Source organism: Cyclopterus lumpus, chromosome 24 (assembly GCF_009769545.1).
Source record: "Cyclopterus lumpus isolate fCycLum1 chromosome 24, fCycLum1.pri, whole genome shotgun sequence".
Lineage (NCBI taxonomy): Eukaryota > Metazoa > Chordata > Actinopteri > Perciformes > Cyclopteridae > Cyclopterus > Cyclopterus lumpus.
In genome coordinates this window covers 10,482,551-10,498,969 of record NC_046989.1, presented here as the reverse complement: position 1 = coordinate 10,498,969, position 16,419 = coordinate 10,482,551, and the positions used below count along the sequence as shown (strand labels likewise).

The window sequence follows — 16,419 nt, the reverse complement described above, 5'->3', positions numbered from 1 at the left end:
AGCAGTCGCGGGCTGATGACGCTCATTGAAGAAAATGGAGAGGAAACACATGTCAGCTTTTGCTTTGTATCAAACGTTGTCAACAGACGTGCCTCCTACTGCCACGAAGCCTACCCGGCAGGTAATGTTAGATATTGTGTGAACAATGCGGTAGAACCGGATGTAGTGCTCGGTGCTGTGCTCTGTCGTAGACTCTCAGCTGCAGGAGGGACGGTGCTGAAATTGGCAGTCCCTCTAGTCACCGTGAGCTGTAACACCATGCTACCTGCTCGTCATTTCTCCAGGCTAACTATGCATCTATGTTCACTGTGTTTAGCCTTATGGTCACTTGTATGATGTTCTAGGTGGCAGATAAGAAGAAAAGAAAAAAGGAGAATGGGGCCAATAAGGTCCACACAGTAAAAGTTCAGTTAAAGCCTGAAAGGAAGAAAAAACGAAAGAAGCTGCTTAAGTCTCCACAAAGAGAGGAGAGCCTTATTGGATTTACAAAAGTAAGTTTGTATCTGCTGCAAAGATGGATGCCATGGGGGCTATTTGCACATCCAAGATGTTATGATCTGTTAATCTGACTGTTAACATGCTTTTTTCTCCACTTCTTAATTGTGTTTATTGTTTATGATGGTTGTATTATTATTATTATTATTATTATTTATTTAGTTAATGCTAAAATGACCATAGTGTTCAGTTATGGTTCATAGAGTCTTTCTGCTTCTGATGCAGGATGAGGAGTGCGTAAATGGAGATGGTGATGATCTGGATGCTTTGCTGACCGACCTGGCAAAAGTCAACAACAGCAGGGAGCGAGCGAGCAAGCTGTTCCAGTGGCTCATCAACCCCATTCCTGCCAAATCCTTCTTCAGGTATGGAAGATTGTTTTGGCAGGGTTTCTCTGTGCAGACTGAACAACAAAAAAATATATATATATATATATTTCTTGGACAACTCACTGACTAATATTGTTCCTCTTTCCGAAGAGAAACGTGGGAAAAGAAGCCCATTCTTGTTCAACGTAATAATCCAGATTATTACAAGGGACTGTTCTCCACAGCTGAGTTTGATCGCATATTAAGACAGGTAAGGATCTGAAACATTACCTCATCCATTCTTACTTTATCCATAATTTATGTTGTGTTATCTTCAAGACAGAGTTTACGACACACCACCAAGTTGTACACAGACATTGTTATTATTATTATTATTATTATTATTATTATTATTATTATTGTAATAGGACTCATTGATGAAAGTGTAAAAATGAAGATGGTACTGGAAAGGTTTTATTTATTTTTTTAAACGAATAATCCAGAGACTGGTTGAGACTGGTTACATAAAGAATAGCTCTGTTTATTAGGAGACAAGTCTCCACTATTAAAACTTGGACTTGCATTGGCAGGCTTTGTTTGCACTTCAGGGGGTTTAATCTCCACCATTGGGAGAGTCAGACAAACTGGCTGAATGGTTAACAATAATGTGGGACATTGGCTCTTTTGACTCTATAATCTAACATACTAATGATTATAATTGGAAGCTGTATTATATTTGAGTTCATCTTTTATTAATATAAAGAAGGAAACCGAATAGGAAGTATATATTATTTTAAATGTAAAAATGACCCCCCTCATTTCTGTTGTGTATATAATTTTTTAATTTGCACTTTTTACTGTTGCTTTACTCTTTGATATATAATGAAGAGCTGTCATACTGAGCCACATGTCTGCGTTGTTTGATTTAAGGAGGATGTTCAGTATGGAGTGAACCTGGACGTCACAAGCTACAATAATGGCAAAAGGGAGACACACAATCCTGCGGGGAGAGCTCTGCCGTTCACTGTGTGGGACTTCTATGGGGTAAGGCCACACTGATGGAGGCACTAGGTGTGTGTATAGTATGGGAGTGGGACTTCTATGGGGTAAGGCCACACTGATGGAGGCACTAGGTGTGTGTAGTATGGGAGTGGGACTTCTATGGGGTAAGGCCACACTGATGGAGGCACTAGGTGTGTATAGTATGGGAGTGGGACTTCTATGGGGTAAGGCCACACTGATGCAGGCACTAGGTGTGTATAGTATGGAAGTGGATCCTTATAGTTTCTTCTCACTTTTAAATTGCCATGGACCACCTTCATTAAAAAGCAATTGTATGTATGTTTACGCATTAAGCAATATATTGATTTGATATTGTTCTATTCTGCAAGCTAAAAGTAATTTTGCTTTCAGTGCATTTAAAGTATCAGGGCACCATCTGCATGGCGCACTAGTCACAGATTTGTAATCCTCAATGTCGTTTCGCCCTTTCCAGAATGGCTGCTCCCTCCGAATGCTGAACCCCCAGGCTTTCTCCTCCACAGTGTGGAATGTGCTGTCTATCTTCCAAGAGGAGTTTGGCAGCATGGCAGGAGCCAACGTGTGAGTATTTTGGACAGTATTTGTCTTGGATATTCATTTTGGATGCTATCGGTAACCATTATATCTGTATTTTCCCTCTAAACCAGATACCTGACACCACCTGGAACACAAGGCTTCGCTCCACATTATGACGACATCGAGGCGTTTGTGGTTCAGCTGGAGGGGAAGAAACATTGGAGAGTGTACAACCCAAGGTGAGATGGAGCAAGGAGCCTTTTTACAATTTAAATTCATAAACTAGTGGATCATGTTAACATTTTGAGATGGAACAGCAGCTAATCCAGTTGTTATGCTTTACATTTACCCTATGTCACTCATGACAGACAATGTTTTCCTAGTTTGATATAAAGTTAGTAAATAAGTGATAGATTGATTCCACGACACACTGAAGTTGTTTTTCTTACTTTTTCATAGGACAGAAGATGAGGTCTTGCCGGTGCTTTCAAGTAGTGAGTAACAAAAACATTTGTTTCAATTTGGTTGGAAACGGAAGTTATAGATATATTTGTGCTGTATGTTATTTGTGACACACCTTGACACTGAGAAAGGCAGCTAATTGCACAACGGGGGAGGTAGTCGTCATACTCGAGGGTGCCCTGGTCGTCCTTCAATCAGAGGATCGGTGGTTCGATCCCAATATGTCCTTGGCAAGATGTCAATATGTCCTTGGGCAAGACACTTAACCCCAACATTTCTCCCCTAGCTGTGCCTACGGTGCATGAATGTTAGTTGGTTAGCCCTGATGGGCAGGTGGCTCCTCCCATCAGTGTGTGAATTGGTGAATGATGTCATGTAGTGTTAAAGCGCTTTGAGTGGTCGGAAGACTAGAGAAGCGCCCTACAAGTACAGATTAATTTACCATTTGCGTTTCACTCCAGCAAACTTCGATCAGACAAACATCGGGAAGCCGATTCTGGAAGTGGTGCTGGAACCCGGAGATCTCCTTTACTTTCCCCGGGGATTCATCCACCAGGGCGACTGCCTCCCAGATGCTCACTCCCTCCACATTACCATCTCCTCCTACCAGAAGAACAGCTGGGGGGATCTGCTACAGAAGGTGAAACTCTGATTAGAAACCTACGTGGTTCACAAAGGGAACCACGTAGGTTTGTTGTAGCACATGTGCTGCACCAATCCATCGATATACAATAGGAGAAGGATAATTCTAATCATTTTTGTTGTGCACTATTCCAGTATACATTTTGGATACGAGTAGTGCAACAGATGAACAATACAGTTAACTACTAGAACTTGGTATTTTTAAATTCATCAATGGTCGTTCCACTTTTTAACTGCCCCTTTTTTCAGGTGGTTCCAGCAGCATTGGAAATAGCAATGGAGGAGGATGTGGAGTTTAGACAGGGCTTACCTTTGGATTACCTGACGTACATGGGAGTACAGAACTCTGACAAGGTAGTTATTTTGTATGTATTTGTCACTTCCTGTCACCCTAACCATACTTGGCTTTTCACTAATGACCCAAGTCTTTTGTGTGTGTGTGTGTAGGATGACCCACGCAGGAAAAAATTCTTTTCACGAATTGAGTGTCTGATGAAGAAGCTAGCAACCTACTCCCCGGTCGATGCTGCCGTGGATCAGAAAGCCAGAAGCTTCCTCCATGACTGCCTCCCTCCCATGCTCACACCCGGTATATGATGCATACGTCAGTTCTGGGAATAAACTCTCTTTCAGTTCACTTAATTCCAAATAAATTGTACTATCACATGACATTGTTGATGATTGTAAATTGAGTTGGACAGCCTGGGATGCACTCGGTGTTGCTGCTGATTCTAACAGCTTCATGCCATCTCCCACAGAGGAATTGTCCAGCAGTGTGCAAGGAGCATCTGCTAGGTGGGAGCGTGGTCAAGTCATGGATGTAGGAGCACAAATCACTACCCAGACCCGAGTCAGAGTTCTCCGCGCTGGATGTGCCAGGTAATACAACTTTTTATTGCATTTCAAATAATGTTCACACCAGGCAAGTTTGGATTGGACTATTCAAAATGTGGAGTATAGTTTCTTTGACTGTTGTCAAGAACACCTGATTCAATGATACTCCTCCCCCCCCAGGTTATGCAGTGATGGAGAAGCTGTTAATCTTTACTACATAACAGAAAACTCCAGAGTTTACCACAAAGAGGAGCTCAAGAGTTTCGAAATAAAAGCTGAGGTAGATTGGGAGATGTTTGTAAATCAGGTTTTGTATTTAGTGTCCCAATGATGTTGTCACGGACTAATTGTTTTTCTTTCAGCACACAGATGCCATTGAGTTTCTGATCCATTCATATCCCAAATTTGTGACCGTAGGAAGTTTTCCATGTGAATCTGCAGAGGACAAGGTATGTTGTTTTACGTGCTACGCTGTAACTGCATATTCACGCATGTATGTGTACGGACGATTTTAGAAGGAGGGTGTCTTGCATTTTTACAATTGATTACTTCTGATATTATCATTCCTACCTCTTTCTTGAATGTCCATGGACTGATTTAAAAGTCCCATTTAAGATAGATTTGCATTCCAAATTATTATTTGAGCCTCTTTTTCTGAAATCTGATGTTTTTTTCTTTTTATCCCCAGATCGCTTTGGCTGAGTTGCTCTTTGAGAGGGGGATTATCCACACTGCAGAACGCCTGTAGTGGCCATAATTCCTTCAGTCATGCTGACTGCATGAATAGATTGCCTTCTTACAATATCATAAACCACTTCTTTCCCCAAGTAGTTGTCTTTAGCTTCACTGTACTGGTCATGTTGAACAACCCATTTATGAAGTTGCTCTGTTTAGCATCAAATAAACCCGTTTTTAAAAAAGAATGGAATGGTGTAATGTGTTATGCAATTAAAATTATCAGCAAGTCCCACATTTTCTTGATGAGAAAGGGCATGTTTATTGGTTGATACAACTGAAATACACAGATACGGTCTTCTTAAATATTCTGCTTTGAGTAGACACCCATCAATCATTCACACCACAGATGACAGGACACATTATCCAGGTAAGGGCAGTCTACTTCCAGGTCACCTCCTCACCAGGCTTCAGCTCCCTAAAGAGAACAAAAGTCAGAAAGTTGCATAAGCTTTTACCCAGAGCAACCCCGCCGTTGGATGACTGGCAGGCAAGTTTTAGAAAGGCTTATCAAAACATTTTTTAAAAGCTAATTGTACTCTTTATGTAATAAGTGCACTGGCAAATTGAAATGGTAAAACACGTACAACTGGAGGCTTTTGGGATCAATCTCTAATGTGTGTGGGTTAAGTAACTGGAAAAACTGTATTTTGGATAGCTGAGTGTTGCAACACCAACTACATGTTTTCCCCTAAACACTGAGCATTCTGCTTAATTATATTTATAGTAATTTGTTCAAAGTGGAGGTGACTGGGTAAATGGTAGCAAGAATCCTCATCACACAACTTTGAAATAAAGGTGACTGGATCCTTCAAGTCACTGAAAACAGACGGATCGGGGAAATTACTTTTTATTCTTACCTGCTGAACAAAACACTTTTGTTCCTGAAAGCTGTCAGCTTCTGGTCCTGTTGTTTGTCAAGGTACCATCCGATCACAAAGCCCATGGGCACCAATATGTTCACCCAATGCTCTCGGGCAAGTGACAAAAAGTTGACCATGGTTCCTACAGAAATAAGTAGAAAAATGATTTTAAACTCCGATCTCAAACAGGAATGCTTACATTTGCAGTTCAATACTATCACATTTCATGAAAAACAAAAGCAATATGCAATAGATTGCTCTGCCAGCCACTAAATAAAATTCCATGCATTTTGAAAGGACTTAGTCCAGAGTCAATGAAGTCGGTGGAAACTGACTATCACATTATCTAGTTGAGATAATTAATAGGCAATTCAAATGAATGACGAAAGATGTTTCCCCATCACATCTGAGGAACTATATAGGTGACGGGATTGATAGGATTGCACAACTAAAACTAACGAATCATGATGGGTGATGACAACCTCCAAAACATTGTTTTTAGCCTTTGGACGACCTCATGGACACTATTTGGACAGAAACATTATGGAGCGTGTTATTTACTCATTTTATTCTTGCGAACGTTTGTCAGGCAAAGCTCTGAGCTAATCGGTGTGAGGTGAAGGTAATCTCTAAACCTCATTTAATCACGTTAACCACAGCAACTAAGTTAGGTTAGCTAGTTAGCTAATCGGTTAGCTAGCTATGCGTGTCAGGTTTTCACTGAGAATGGTAACTCAATTAAATCAATTGCTTTGCGTTTAGCTAAATCAACATGTTGCAGTACAATGACTCACATATCAAAGAAGCACAACGCATATATAAAACATTACCTTCTGTTCACAACAAGCCGTGGCTTCTAGCTTTAGCTCCTCACTCACTAGGCAGAGGACATTGGACTAAACCAACTATGGAAATGTGACGTTGTCATTTTAACCCAAAAAAAGAAATGACTTATCAGAATGACTCTTATCATGGGTAATAATAGCAGTTGCAACTTACGAATTCAACGCATTTAAGCACAGTTATTAAAATATACTACAATAAAAATGAGCATTTGGTGTTGAGTTGTAAACATATTTTTTGTATTGCCACCGCCACACTTGGTACGGTCTTTTGCCCTTTCACACATGATGCAGCGGTAAACATGTCCGCTCGTCAAGTGTGTCCCGTTAACTCGAGCCAAAATGTCTTGATGTTGGAATTCTAGAACATTTACCAATTGTGTTTCTATATCAACGGGAGATAATTATATTATCTCATATTTAGTGGTACGTGGCACCTTCCTTTGACCCACATTACTCAACGTTACATCCACAAGCTAAGTGTAGCTAGCATGCTAAATAGACTGCCGGCTAGCAGTTACTTTGTTAACATTGCTAGTGAACTCGCTGTAGCTAGCAATCAAAACGTTTTACTTTTCTATCTGACTTGTAATTAACCGACGGCTCAACTTGCCAGCTATATATTTAACAACCAGCCAAGTGTCTATTTTTGTAGATAAAATGGATTGAACGGAATGAATGGTCAGTCGTAATCTGAATTGCACAGAGCCACAACACTTAACTGAGATGGTTTTGTTTATGAGGATGGTTGTTGTGTGGTAAGCATAACCTCCTGCTAACCTAATTCTACTTTCAGCGTGACAACTGAAGAAACATGACTTCCATTATCAAACTGACAGCCGTATCAGGGGTTCAGGAGGAGTCGGCCCTCTGTTACTTGCTGCAGGTGGATGAATTCCGCATCCTCCTGGACTGTGGCTGGGATGAGAACTTCTCGATGGACATCATTGATGCTATGAAACGGTAATTGTGGTTTCGATCTTCTGATTCATTACTTCCCCCTTCTTTTTGCGAATTCAAACGAGCGCGTCCTCTTCTCCCTCCAGATATGTTCATCAGGTCGATGCCGTGCTCCTCTCCCACCCTGACCCCATACATCTGGGAGCCCTGCCATATGCAGTGGGGAAACTGGGTCTAAACTGCACTATCTATGCTACAATTCCTGTCTACAAGATGGGTCAGATGTTCATGTATGATCTATATCAGGTAGGAAGGGGGTGTGGGGAATGTAATGCTTTTAAAGTTATTTATTAGTTCTTGATTGCATGATTGCCAGTGATTCCTTAATCATTTCGTTCTTTCTGCTTAGTCTCGAAATAACAGTGAAGATTTCACACTGTTCACCCTCGATGATGTGGACTGTGCTTTTGATAAAATCCAGCAGCTGAAATACTCTCAGATTGTCAATTTGAAAGGTGAGTGTGTTGCAGACCCGTTTTGTTCAGGACGGGAGTCGCCACTGTTTTTGTATCGCAAACACCCACATGTTTCATATCTTTCTTTTTACCCGACAGGCAAAGGACATGGTCTTTCCATCACTCCACTTCCAGCCGGTCACATGATTGGAGGTACTATTTGGAAAATTGTGAAGGATGGAGAGGAGGAGATTATTTATGCTGTTGACTTCAACCACAAGAGAGAAATGTGAGCACACAAAACATTGATATGAAATTGGATTTGTTTTTAGTTTGTCTGCCCATTTTTACTCTGTTTCTCTATTCTAGACACCTCAACGGCTGCATTTTGGAGAGCATTAGTCGTCCATCTTTGCTTATCACAGACTCCTTCAATGCTAAATATGTACAGCCACGTCGCAAACAGAGAGATGAGCTGCTCCTTAGTAAGTAATCTTCACACCATTTTTAATTAGTAATGTATGTATTTAACAGTCTTATTTATCCAATTGAATTAATTATAGTTTAAGTATTGCAATTATATTATAAGACATAAGACATGTGTCTTATGCTGAAACAAAATAACCATGTAATCCTACAAGTAATTCAAACAAGCAATTCTGTTGATTTTTCATTTATATTATGATTTATTTTCTTCTCAGTCCCTCTAACTCCTCAATTTAATATGTATACAATGGGAGAAAAATGTTGTTTTGTTTCTCTCTTTTTTTAAAATAGCCAATGTAATGGAGACCCTTCGTGGTGATGGCAATGTCCTTATTGCCGTGGACACAGCTGGGCGCGTGTTGGAGCTGGCTCAGCTCTTGGACCAGATTTGGAGGACAAAAGATGCTGGGCTGGGAGCCTACCCACTAGCTCTGCTGAACAATGTCAGCTATAATGTGGTTGAGTTCTCAAAGTCCCAGGTATCAATCAGCGATTTTTACATTTTAGAGGATTTTGTACTATTCCTTACTTGTGACTACCAGAATTGTTCAGATTCGGAATCAATATATTTGCCAAATACAACAAATGTTCACAATTACATGAACTTAATCCACTTTCTTTCTAAAGGTGGAGTGGATGAGTGACAAGCTCATGAGGTGCTTTGAAGACAAGAGAAACAACCCCTTCCAGTTCCGCCACTTGACCCTGTGCCACAGTCTGGCAGACCTGGCGCGAGTGCCCAGTCCCAAGGTGGTGCTTTGTAGCCAACCAGACCTTGAGTCTGGCTTTTCCAGAGAACTCTTCATCCAGTGGTGCCAAGACGCCAAAAACTCAGTCATCCTGACCTACCGCACTACACCTGGAACTCTGGCCCGCTACCTCATTGACAATCCTGGAGAGAAGATGTTGGATCTGGAGGTGAGACCGGCAGTCACAATGCTGATGCATCATGACAGAGATTGTCAGATTGTCTCTTTACGCAGCTTTTTCCCATTCAAGAAGCTCTGTTCTCTCACATTCAGACCTATTATCTGCACCATATCCATCTTTTACTCTTCTCGTTATGACAGGTGAGGAAAAGAGTGAAGCTTGAAGGCAAGGAGCTGGAAGAATTCCTTGAAAAGGATAAAGTTAAGAAAGAAGCAGCTAAAAAACTGGAACAAGCAAAAGAGTAAGTAGAAGTTGACTTGGTGCTCAAGGGTTAGATGTCTCTTTTTAATGATGCTTCATGCCTGGTGATGGAACAAAACATGTAATTCATTACATTTTACCGTCTTTTAACAACTAAAAAATGAAATTATTTAAAAAGCCAGCAAAATACAAATGGTGCTCTAGTTTGCAAATTTAAAAGAGGCTATTTGAATGGAAATCTGTAAATGGGAGATGAGTCACAGCCCTTTAAGGCAACATTTATACTCAACTGAGCAAAAATGTGTTGCCCATCTGTGGAAAAATTAAACTTGTATGTATACACTTAATGTGTATTTTCTGCACTTTCAGGGTGGATGTTGACTCAAGTGACGAGAGCGATATGGACGATGATCTGGATCAGCCAGCTGTAGTTAAAACTAAACACCACGACCTGATGATGAAGAGCGAGGGGAGCCGCAAAGGCAGCTTCTTCAAACAAGCCAAAAAGTCTTATCCAATGTTCCCCACACATGAGGAGAGAATCAAATGGGACGAGTATGGGGAAATCATCAGGTGATACAACTTTAATACACGTCAGATTACATAAAGATGCATACATATAATTTACACTGACTATTTTGATGCCATCATCAATACGCCATTATTCTTCTTTCACAGGCTAGAAGACTTCCTGGTTCCTGAACTGCAAGCCACAGAGGAGGAGAAAAGCAAAATGGAATCCGGGATGACCAACGGGGATGAGCCGATGGACCAGGATCTCTCTGTTGTTCCCACCAAATGCGTCTCCAGTATAGAAAATCTTGAAATTAGGTCAGTGATACTTTAAATGTGTCTGCCTCTGTGTCAAGAACTCTGACGGTTTTAGTTCCCAATATGTCTCGTCTCAAGTCATTTAAGAAATCTTATCTGTGAGGATATGAAACCATGTTTGACAATTCAGCTGATTTTAAAAAAGCTTTATGTTAACTTAATTCTTCTCCAGAGCGAGGATAATGTACATAGACTACGAAGGTCGGTCTGATGGCGACTCCATCAAGAAGATTATTAATCAGATGAAGCCCAGACAGCTGGTGATCGTTCGTGGGCCGCCGGAAGCCAGTCTCGACCTAGCTGAGTCCTGTAAGGCTTTCAGCAAGGACATCAAGGTCTACACACCCAAACTGCAGGAGACCATAGACGCCACCAGTGAAACGCACATCTACCAGGTCAGCCTCAGTAAAGCCTGCTTTTTAATTAGTGAATATGGTTGTCTACTTCTTTAGGTCTATCATGTATCCTTAAATGTGTTAAATAGATTCTTGAAGCTTAAAATATGCTTCGCTGAAATAGTAAAACCTGAACAAATTTTCTATGGTCATTTTATTGGTATTTTACAACCGGTTGGCAATTGAGGCAAGAAGTTAACTGCTACAAGGTTGATTGTCTTTTTATGCAAAGCATTAAAGCACCCTTCCATGGCGGGCAAACATCTTCATCTTGTCTCATCTTCTCGTGATAAAGGTGCGGTTGAAAGACTCCTTGGTGAGCTCCCTGCAGTTCTGCAAGGCCAAAGACACGGAGCTAGCCTGGATCGATGGCGTGCTGGACATGCGCGTGGTGAAGGTGGACACAGGCGTGATGCTGGAGGAGGGTGTGAAAGAAGAGACGGAGGACGGCGAGGTGGCCATGGATGTCGCCCCTGATCTCGACATCGACCAAAACGCCACGGCGGTGGCAGCACAGCGAGCCATTAAGAACCTGTTTGGGGAGGACGAGAAGGAGGTGTCTGAAGAGAGCGATGTCATTCCCACGCTGGAGCCACTGCCTCCACAAGAGGTAAGGCAGGGAACACGCACAACGTTTTTGAAACAATCCATCATTATTTCTGAATGGGTTTTGGGAAATGTGTAAACAGTTTAGTTCACATGTTCTGCCAGTAAGCTAAAAAAATATATTTTCTTTTTACTGAAAAATGGAATGACCTTCTTCAAAATTCTACTCCCTTTCCCTCATTAACAAATCCATAATAAATGAATATGCAAAGATTTTCATTTCAAATGTTTAAGTGCTGGTGAAAAGAAGTCTCTCTCGTCACTGAGAAGCACATTGAATGACAAACTGGTTAATTTTAGGCCCCATAAACTGCTACAGCCAGTGGCCAAAAAGAATGTTTTTCTCATGTGACTCCATGTTGTCAGGAAAGAGGTTGGAAGACAGTTTGCCCAAGGTGAGTCGCAAAGAAGAGCAGTCAACAGATATCCATTAGGTCTGATTGAGAAGGGATTATAATGCAGTTCCACTGTTATGTGTCCACAAGGACACATCAGCAATTCAGAAAGCCCTCGGCCTAATCGGCGCTCTTTTTTTTTTTGTTCCCCCTCCAGATTCCTGGACATCAGTCGGTGTTCATCAACGAGCCTCGCCTTTCCGACTTTAAGCAGATCCTGCTGAGAGAGGGCATCCAGGCCGAGTTTGTGGGAGGAGTGCTGGTATGCAACAACATGGTGGCCGTCCGTAGGGTAAGTTGTCCTTCCCATAAAGGTCTATGTGCAAATGAGTTGAATAGTTGATATATAGACAGAGTTTTAACACTTAAAATAATTAAGTATCCAACAAGAACCTAAAAGGCCTTTGCCTTATCACAAAAAATACATACTCTCACATATCAGTAACTTTTGTTGCACCCGTCAAAGCCCCAGAAACACACAACAACGCTCTTTGGTTGATGATGGACTGACGTGCATCCTGAGCACGCAGCCCCGATCAGTGCAAGTTGTTTTAGATGGCGTGAACACAGCATCAGTCTATACAGTAATATAGTACAGTAAACACAGCAGCATAGTGTGTGTATATATACACTATGCTGTTGTATTTACTGTAGTATATTACTATATGCATATAGTACAGTAAACAGCAGCAGTCTAGAGAAACATGGTCAGAGGTATCTATCGCATGTATTTCTATGTGTGTTATTGGCAGTGACCAAAAGTCAAATGGTTAGCATTGCAGTTAAGTGGTATTGTTTACCTTAGATTAAGACAAACAAAAACAATATTTACCAAAATAAACATTAAAAGATCTATTTATTTTTTCTGTGATATGGTAATTGTTCAACATTTTCCAAAAATCTGTCAAGTAAATAGTGTCTTGAAATGACCCAAGAAGTGTGGTTCTTCTTTGTGTGACACCATTGGCACACGGTAGCTCAACTAGTGGCACTTTAGCAATAAGTATGCATGAGAGTTTTTTGGAAATGAAGAGCCCTCTCGTCCACATGCCAAGGGGTTCTTTCACAGCCGCTGGCAGCCTGTCATTTGTGGTAGTTTCATCGGTTTCTTTCCACCCTACTCTGCATTTGATCGGCGAGTACTCGCTGCTTTCTTCGAAGGATTTGTTGCGTTTATTGCTGATGAACAAGATGGCAGAAGGTTGTCAGGGTTACTAATTTCAACGCAGATGTGGATGTTTTCAAGATGGTAGCTTCTTGTACCGTGTTCTCATGTATAACGTTGATGTCCTGATTATGGGATAAGTGTTTATTTTTTAATGTTGATATGCACATTGCCTATATGGATGAATTATAATTACACATCTGTTGGGAGATTTAGGTTTTGATGCGGTGTCATGATTAAACTTGTTAATGTTGTTGTGGCAGCGATTAACAAGAACATTTTGAAATGGCACTTCATATCCAAAAGGCTGCCAACCCCTGCTGAGGTTTAGGTTTATTTACTTACACCATATGAGATAAATTACCAGTGTCGAACAAAAAAAAGGACCATTAAACACAAGAGAAACAAATACAGGCTGTTAAAGGAGGATGGCATATGAATACATCTCACCTCAGAAGAAACCCACAAAAAAACGAATCAGAGGCAGAACTTAACTAAAGGAAAAGTTGGAGTGAGCCAGGATACCAACATAATGCAGAATTGACACACACTTAAAATAGACACAACCCAGAAGATGAGATCAAAGAGAACTGAGACTTTTAAAGGCGCGTGTGCTATTTAGAAAGGGAAAACTTGAAGCGGATCACTTCATTAGAAAGTCTGTGAACGTCTGTGGGAATGAATTGGCAACATATTTATTTTCGAGGTCAGCAGTGGGCTGTAGGGTGTTTGTACGTCTAAAGTGTTAATGAGTGGACCTGTCCATCTTTGTACAGACGGAGGCCGGGCGCATTGGCCTGGAAGGCTGCCTGTGTGACGACTACTATAAGATCCGGGAGCTGCTGTATCAGCAGTATGCCGTGGTATAGCAGCAGCAGCAGGAGGAGCAGCAGGAGGAGGAGCAGCAGGAGGAGGAGCAGCAGGAGGAGGAGCAGCAGCAGCAGCAGCAGCAGCAGCAGCAGGAGGAGGAGGAGGAGGAGGAGGAAGAGGAAGAAGAAGAGGAAGAAGAAGAGGAGGAAACACTGCAGAAGAGCATACAGCGGCAATACAGAGACTATCCTTTACGAGGACTTTACCCAGAGGAGAAGAGTGTACCACACTCTGCCTCATGGGCAGCTCCAGCTGTTTCACTGCAAACCCAGTTGTACATTTTCCCTTTTTTATAGTTTTTTTTCCAGATAATGATTTTTTTAAAAATTTGATTTGATAGTTTACCTCCACAAAGCGAGAGGCAGATGCTTTCTCTGGACTGACCTGTCTGTGTGTGAAAAGATACTACAAGTCCTCCCTCTGTACAGTAACATCCTGATGGACTAAAGGATGCGTTTCCCTCTCCTATTCTGTCATTAAATACTTTTTTTTCAAACATGCCTCGTCTCAGATGTATACAGTTAGGGCCGGGTATCAAACCTCAACCTCAAAGTTGGCATCACATTCTTGGATCAATCTTTAAGCTCTGTCCTCTTCACTCATTTTACTGTATAATAAACAGCGGTTACTCTTTAGTGAGCACTAAATTGAGATATTGGACCCTAATTATGACATCGTCATTTTTGCACCAGCACTGACAGGTGTCGTGTCACACAACTGTGGTTATCCCATCTATCTTTAAAGTACTGTCCTTGTCATAGACTACTTTCATAGTTGGAATTTTTTAGATCACTATGTGGTGGATCTAGTTCACACTTTATTAGTACTTCCTCTATATTAGTATTCTTTGATTATATATTCAGGTAAACAGAAATGTTTGGTCATTTTAAATATTCTTAAATGGCTGATTGCGGAGGCCGTGGTTTAGGTCAAGTACTACAAAATGCTGGATCCTACGCTTCCCAAAATGCAATTCGATAGCATCTTTCATTTAGCCGTTGCTATCTAATAAATACCCAAACCTGCAGCTCGTAAGGCAGGATACATTCTAAGATTTGAACAACCAAACATTACCCTGAGGACGTCCTCAGAGTAATTTTCTCAATTAACAAAAATCCTCCAGAGCGACAGGACGCAACTGTATGGCCAAGAGGCTCAATAGTCCTCATGACAGGCAAACGGATGTTCATGTGTAATATTGGTGTATTTCTCTAAATGAAAAGTGAATATTCGTCAAACTAATCTATTGAAAAGTATAATTCTAGGTGCAGAAACTGTACCAAAATGATACCCTGCTCTGTCCATATTAGATGTGTATTTGTGCATGTGCTGCATGTATCAATACAACATTTACTGCCTACTCGTTCAACTAGTTAGTGCTGCAACACCAGATGGAGACATTTTTCAGCTGCATCTAACCGGCCCCTGAATACCCATATCAAATCTGCCCATGCAGCAGGACCATCTGTAATACCGTGGTGAGATGACACTGTCCCCGAAGAGATAACTGGGATTGAATATAATTCAGCCTACTAGCAATGAAAAAAAAAAAATAACACCTCCCTGGCTGTTCGTGACACGGTAGAAAAATAATGAAATGCTTCAGCAGTTTGTTTTCTTATCTTTTTCAGGCACACATGGATATACAGCCTCACCTCTGCTGCGCTCCAGTGAGGTCTAACCGGCGTATTAGGAAGTTGGGGTGATAAGACGGGATGTTGCTGGCATTGAGGATGGAGGCGAGGGCGAAGGCAGGGTGTCACTGCGGGAGAGATGTGTTCGCTGCAGCCGTGGTGCCACATTGACTTGGTTGATTACGTTTGCAGCGCTGTGTGAATCCCGGGGGGGGGGGGGTAGATCCCTAACACTGGCAGCTGCAGAATGCCACTTTTATGGATATACCAAAACACCCCCTCCCCGCTTCCTGCTTCCTACCTTCGCACAACTCCTCTTCACCCAGAACTCTCCCAACATCACATGTGCAGCATAGTGGTGGAGACTCCTCCTACACTGGGGGCCACACGCACACAAGTAGGACAGTGAAAGCAGTGTGTATGTGTGTGTGTGTGTGTGTGTGATGATCATGCACATGGATGGAGGAGTTACACTTGAGCACTGATGGCTGGCTGACGTGCAGGCCTGTTCTTACACAGTTGCATAACATACAGTTTTGCACTTTAGAAACATTAAAATTTAAATGCTCTTTTTTAATCCGTGGCTCGCACACACACACACACAAAAACTTTCTCAACGGTGCCTTTTATTCCCCACCCCACCCCGAACCTCAGTAACCTGTGACAGACAGCAGCTGAGTGAGAGATAGAGAGATGAGGAGGAGAGAGAGGAGCTCTTCTGTGCCACAGAGCATGCCAGCCCTGCACAGTCACTGCTTTTCATTTTGATAATTGACCGCCAACGCCAGAAATGTCCATCAGCTAATCCTCTTA

At 41.7% G+C, this 16,419-nt stretch overlaps 3 protein-coding genes across 4 annotated transcripts; 2 read left to right on the top strand and 1 right to left on the bottom strand.

Annotated features, from left to right (window-relative positions):
* Positions 1-5: 5 nt before the first annotated feature.
* Positions 6-5,221, top strand: riox1 (ribosomal oxygenase 1). Of its 2 annotated transcripts, XM_034527550.1 has the most exons (15): positions 6-121; positions 345-491; positions 721-860; positions 975-1,074; positions 1,734-1,847; positions 2,299-2,405; positions 2,492-2,599; positions 2,820-2,854; positions 3,284-3,462; positions 3,714-3,818; positions 3,912-4,053; positions 4,223-4,343; positions 4,479-4,578; positions 4,661-4,747; positions 4,987-5,221. In XM_034527550.1, the coding sequence occupies exons 1-15, from the start codon at positions 35-37 to the stop codon at positions 5,044-5,046; spliced, it is 1,632 nt and encodes a 543-aa protein (XP_034383441.1). In that variant the 5' UTR covers positions 6-34; the 3' UTR covers positions 5,047-5,221. The 2 variants fall into 2 exon arrangements, with proteins under 2 accessions (XP_034383441.1, XP_034383442.1); XM_034527551.1 differs by lacking the exon at positions 345-491.
* Positions 5,222-5,270: 49 nt separating this feature from the next.
* Positions 5,271-6,802, bottom strand: LOC117727439 (NADH dehydrogenase [ubiquinone] 1 beta subcomplex subunit 1-like). The gene is made up of 3 exons (XM_034527756.1): positions 6,727-6,802; positions 5,894-6,038; positions 5,271-5,451 (listed from the first exon to the last, which is right to left on the bottom strand). Exons 2-3 carry the CDS (start codon positions 6,031-6,033, stop codon positions 5,415-5,417), a joined length of 177 nt encoding a protein of 58 aa, XP_034383647.1. The 5' UTR covers positions 6,034-6,038; positions 6,727-6,802; the 3' UTR covers positions 5,271-5,414.
* A 199-nt stretch (positions 6,803-7,001) lies between these two features.
* Positions 7,002-14,468, top strand: cpsf2 (cleavage and polyadenylation specific factor 2). Its single transcript, XM_034528010.1, has 15 exons — positions 7,002-7,164; positions 7,535-7,701; positions 7,785-7,944; positions 8,048-8,153; positions 8,253-8,382; positions 8,463-8,578; positions 8,871-9,058; positions 9,207-9,497; positions 9,650-9,750; positions 10,080-10,283; positions 10,389-10,541; positions 10,714-10,936; positions 11,232-11,546; positions 12,095-12,229; positions 13,879-14,468. The coding sequence occupies exons 2-15, from the start codon at positions 7,553-7,555 to the stop codon at positions 13,969-13,971; spliced, it is 2,364 nt and encodes a 787-aa protein (XP_034383901.1). The 5' UTR covers positions 7,002-7,164; positions 7,535-7,552; the 3' UTR covers positions 13,972-14,468.
* The last annotated feature ends 1,951 nt before the right edge of the window (positions 14,469-16,419 follow it).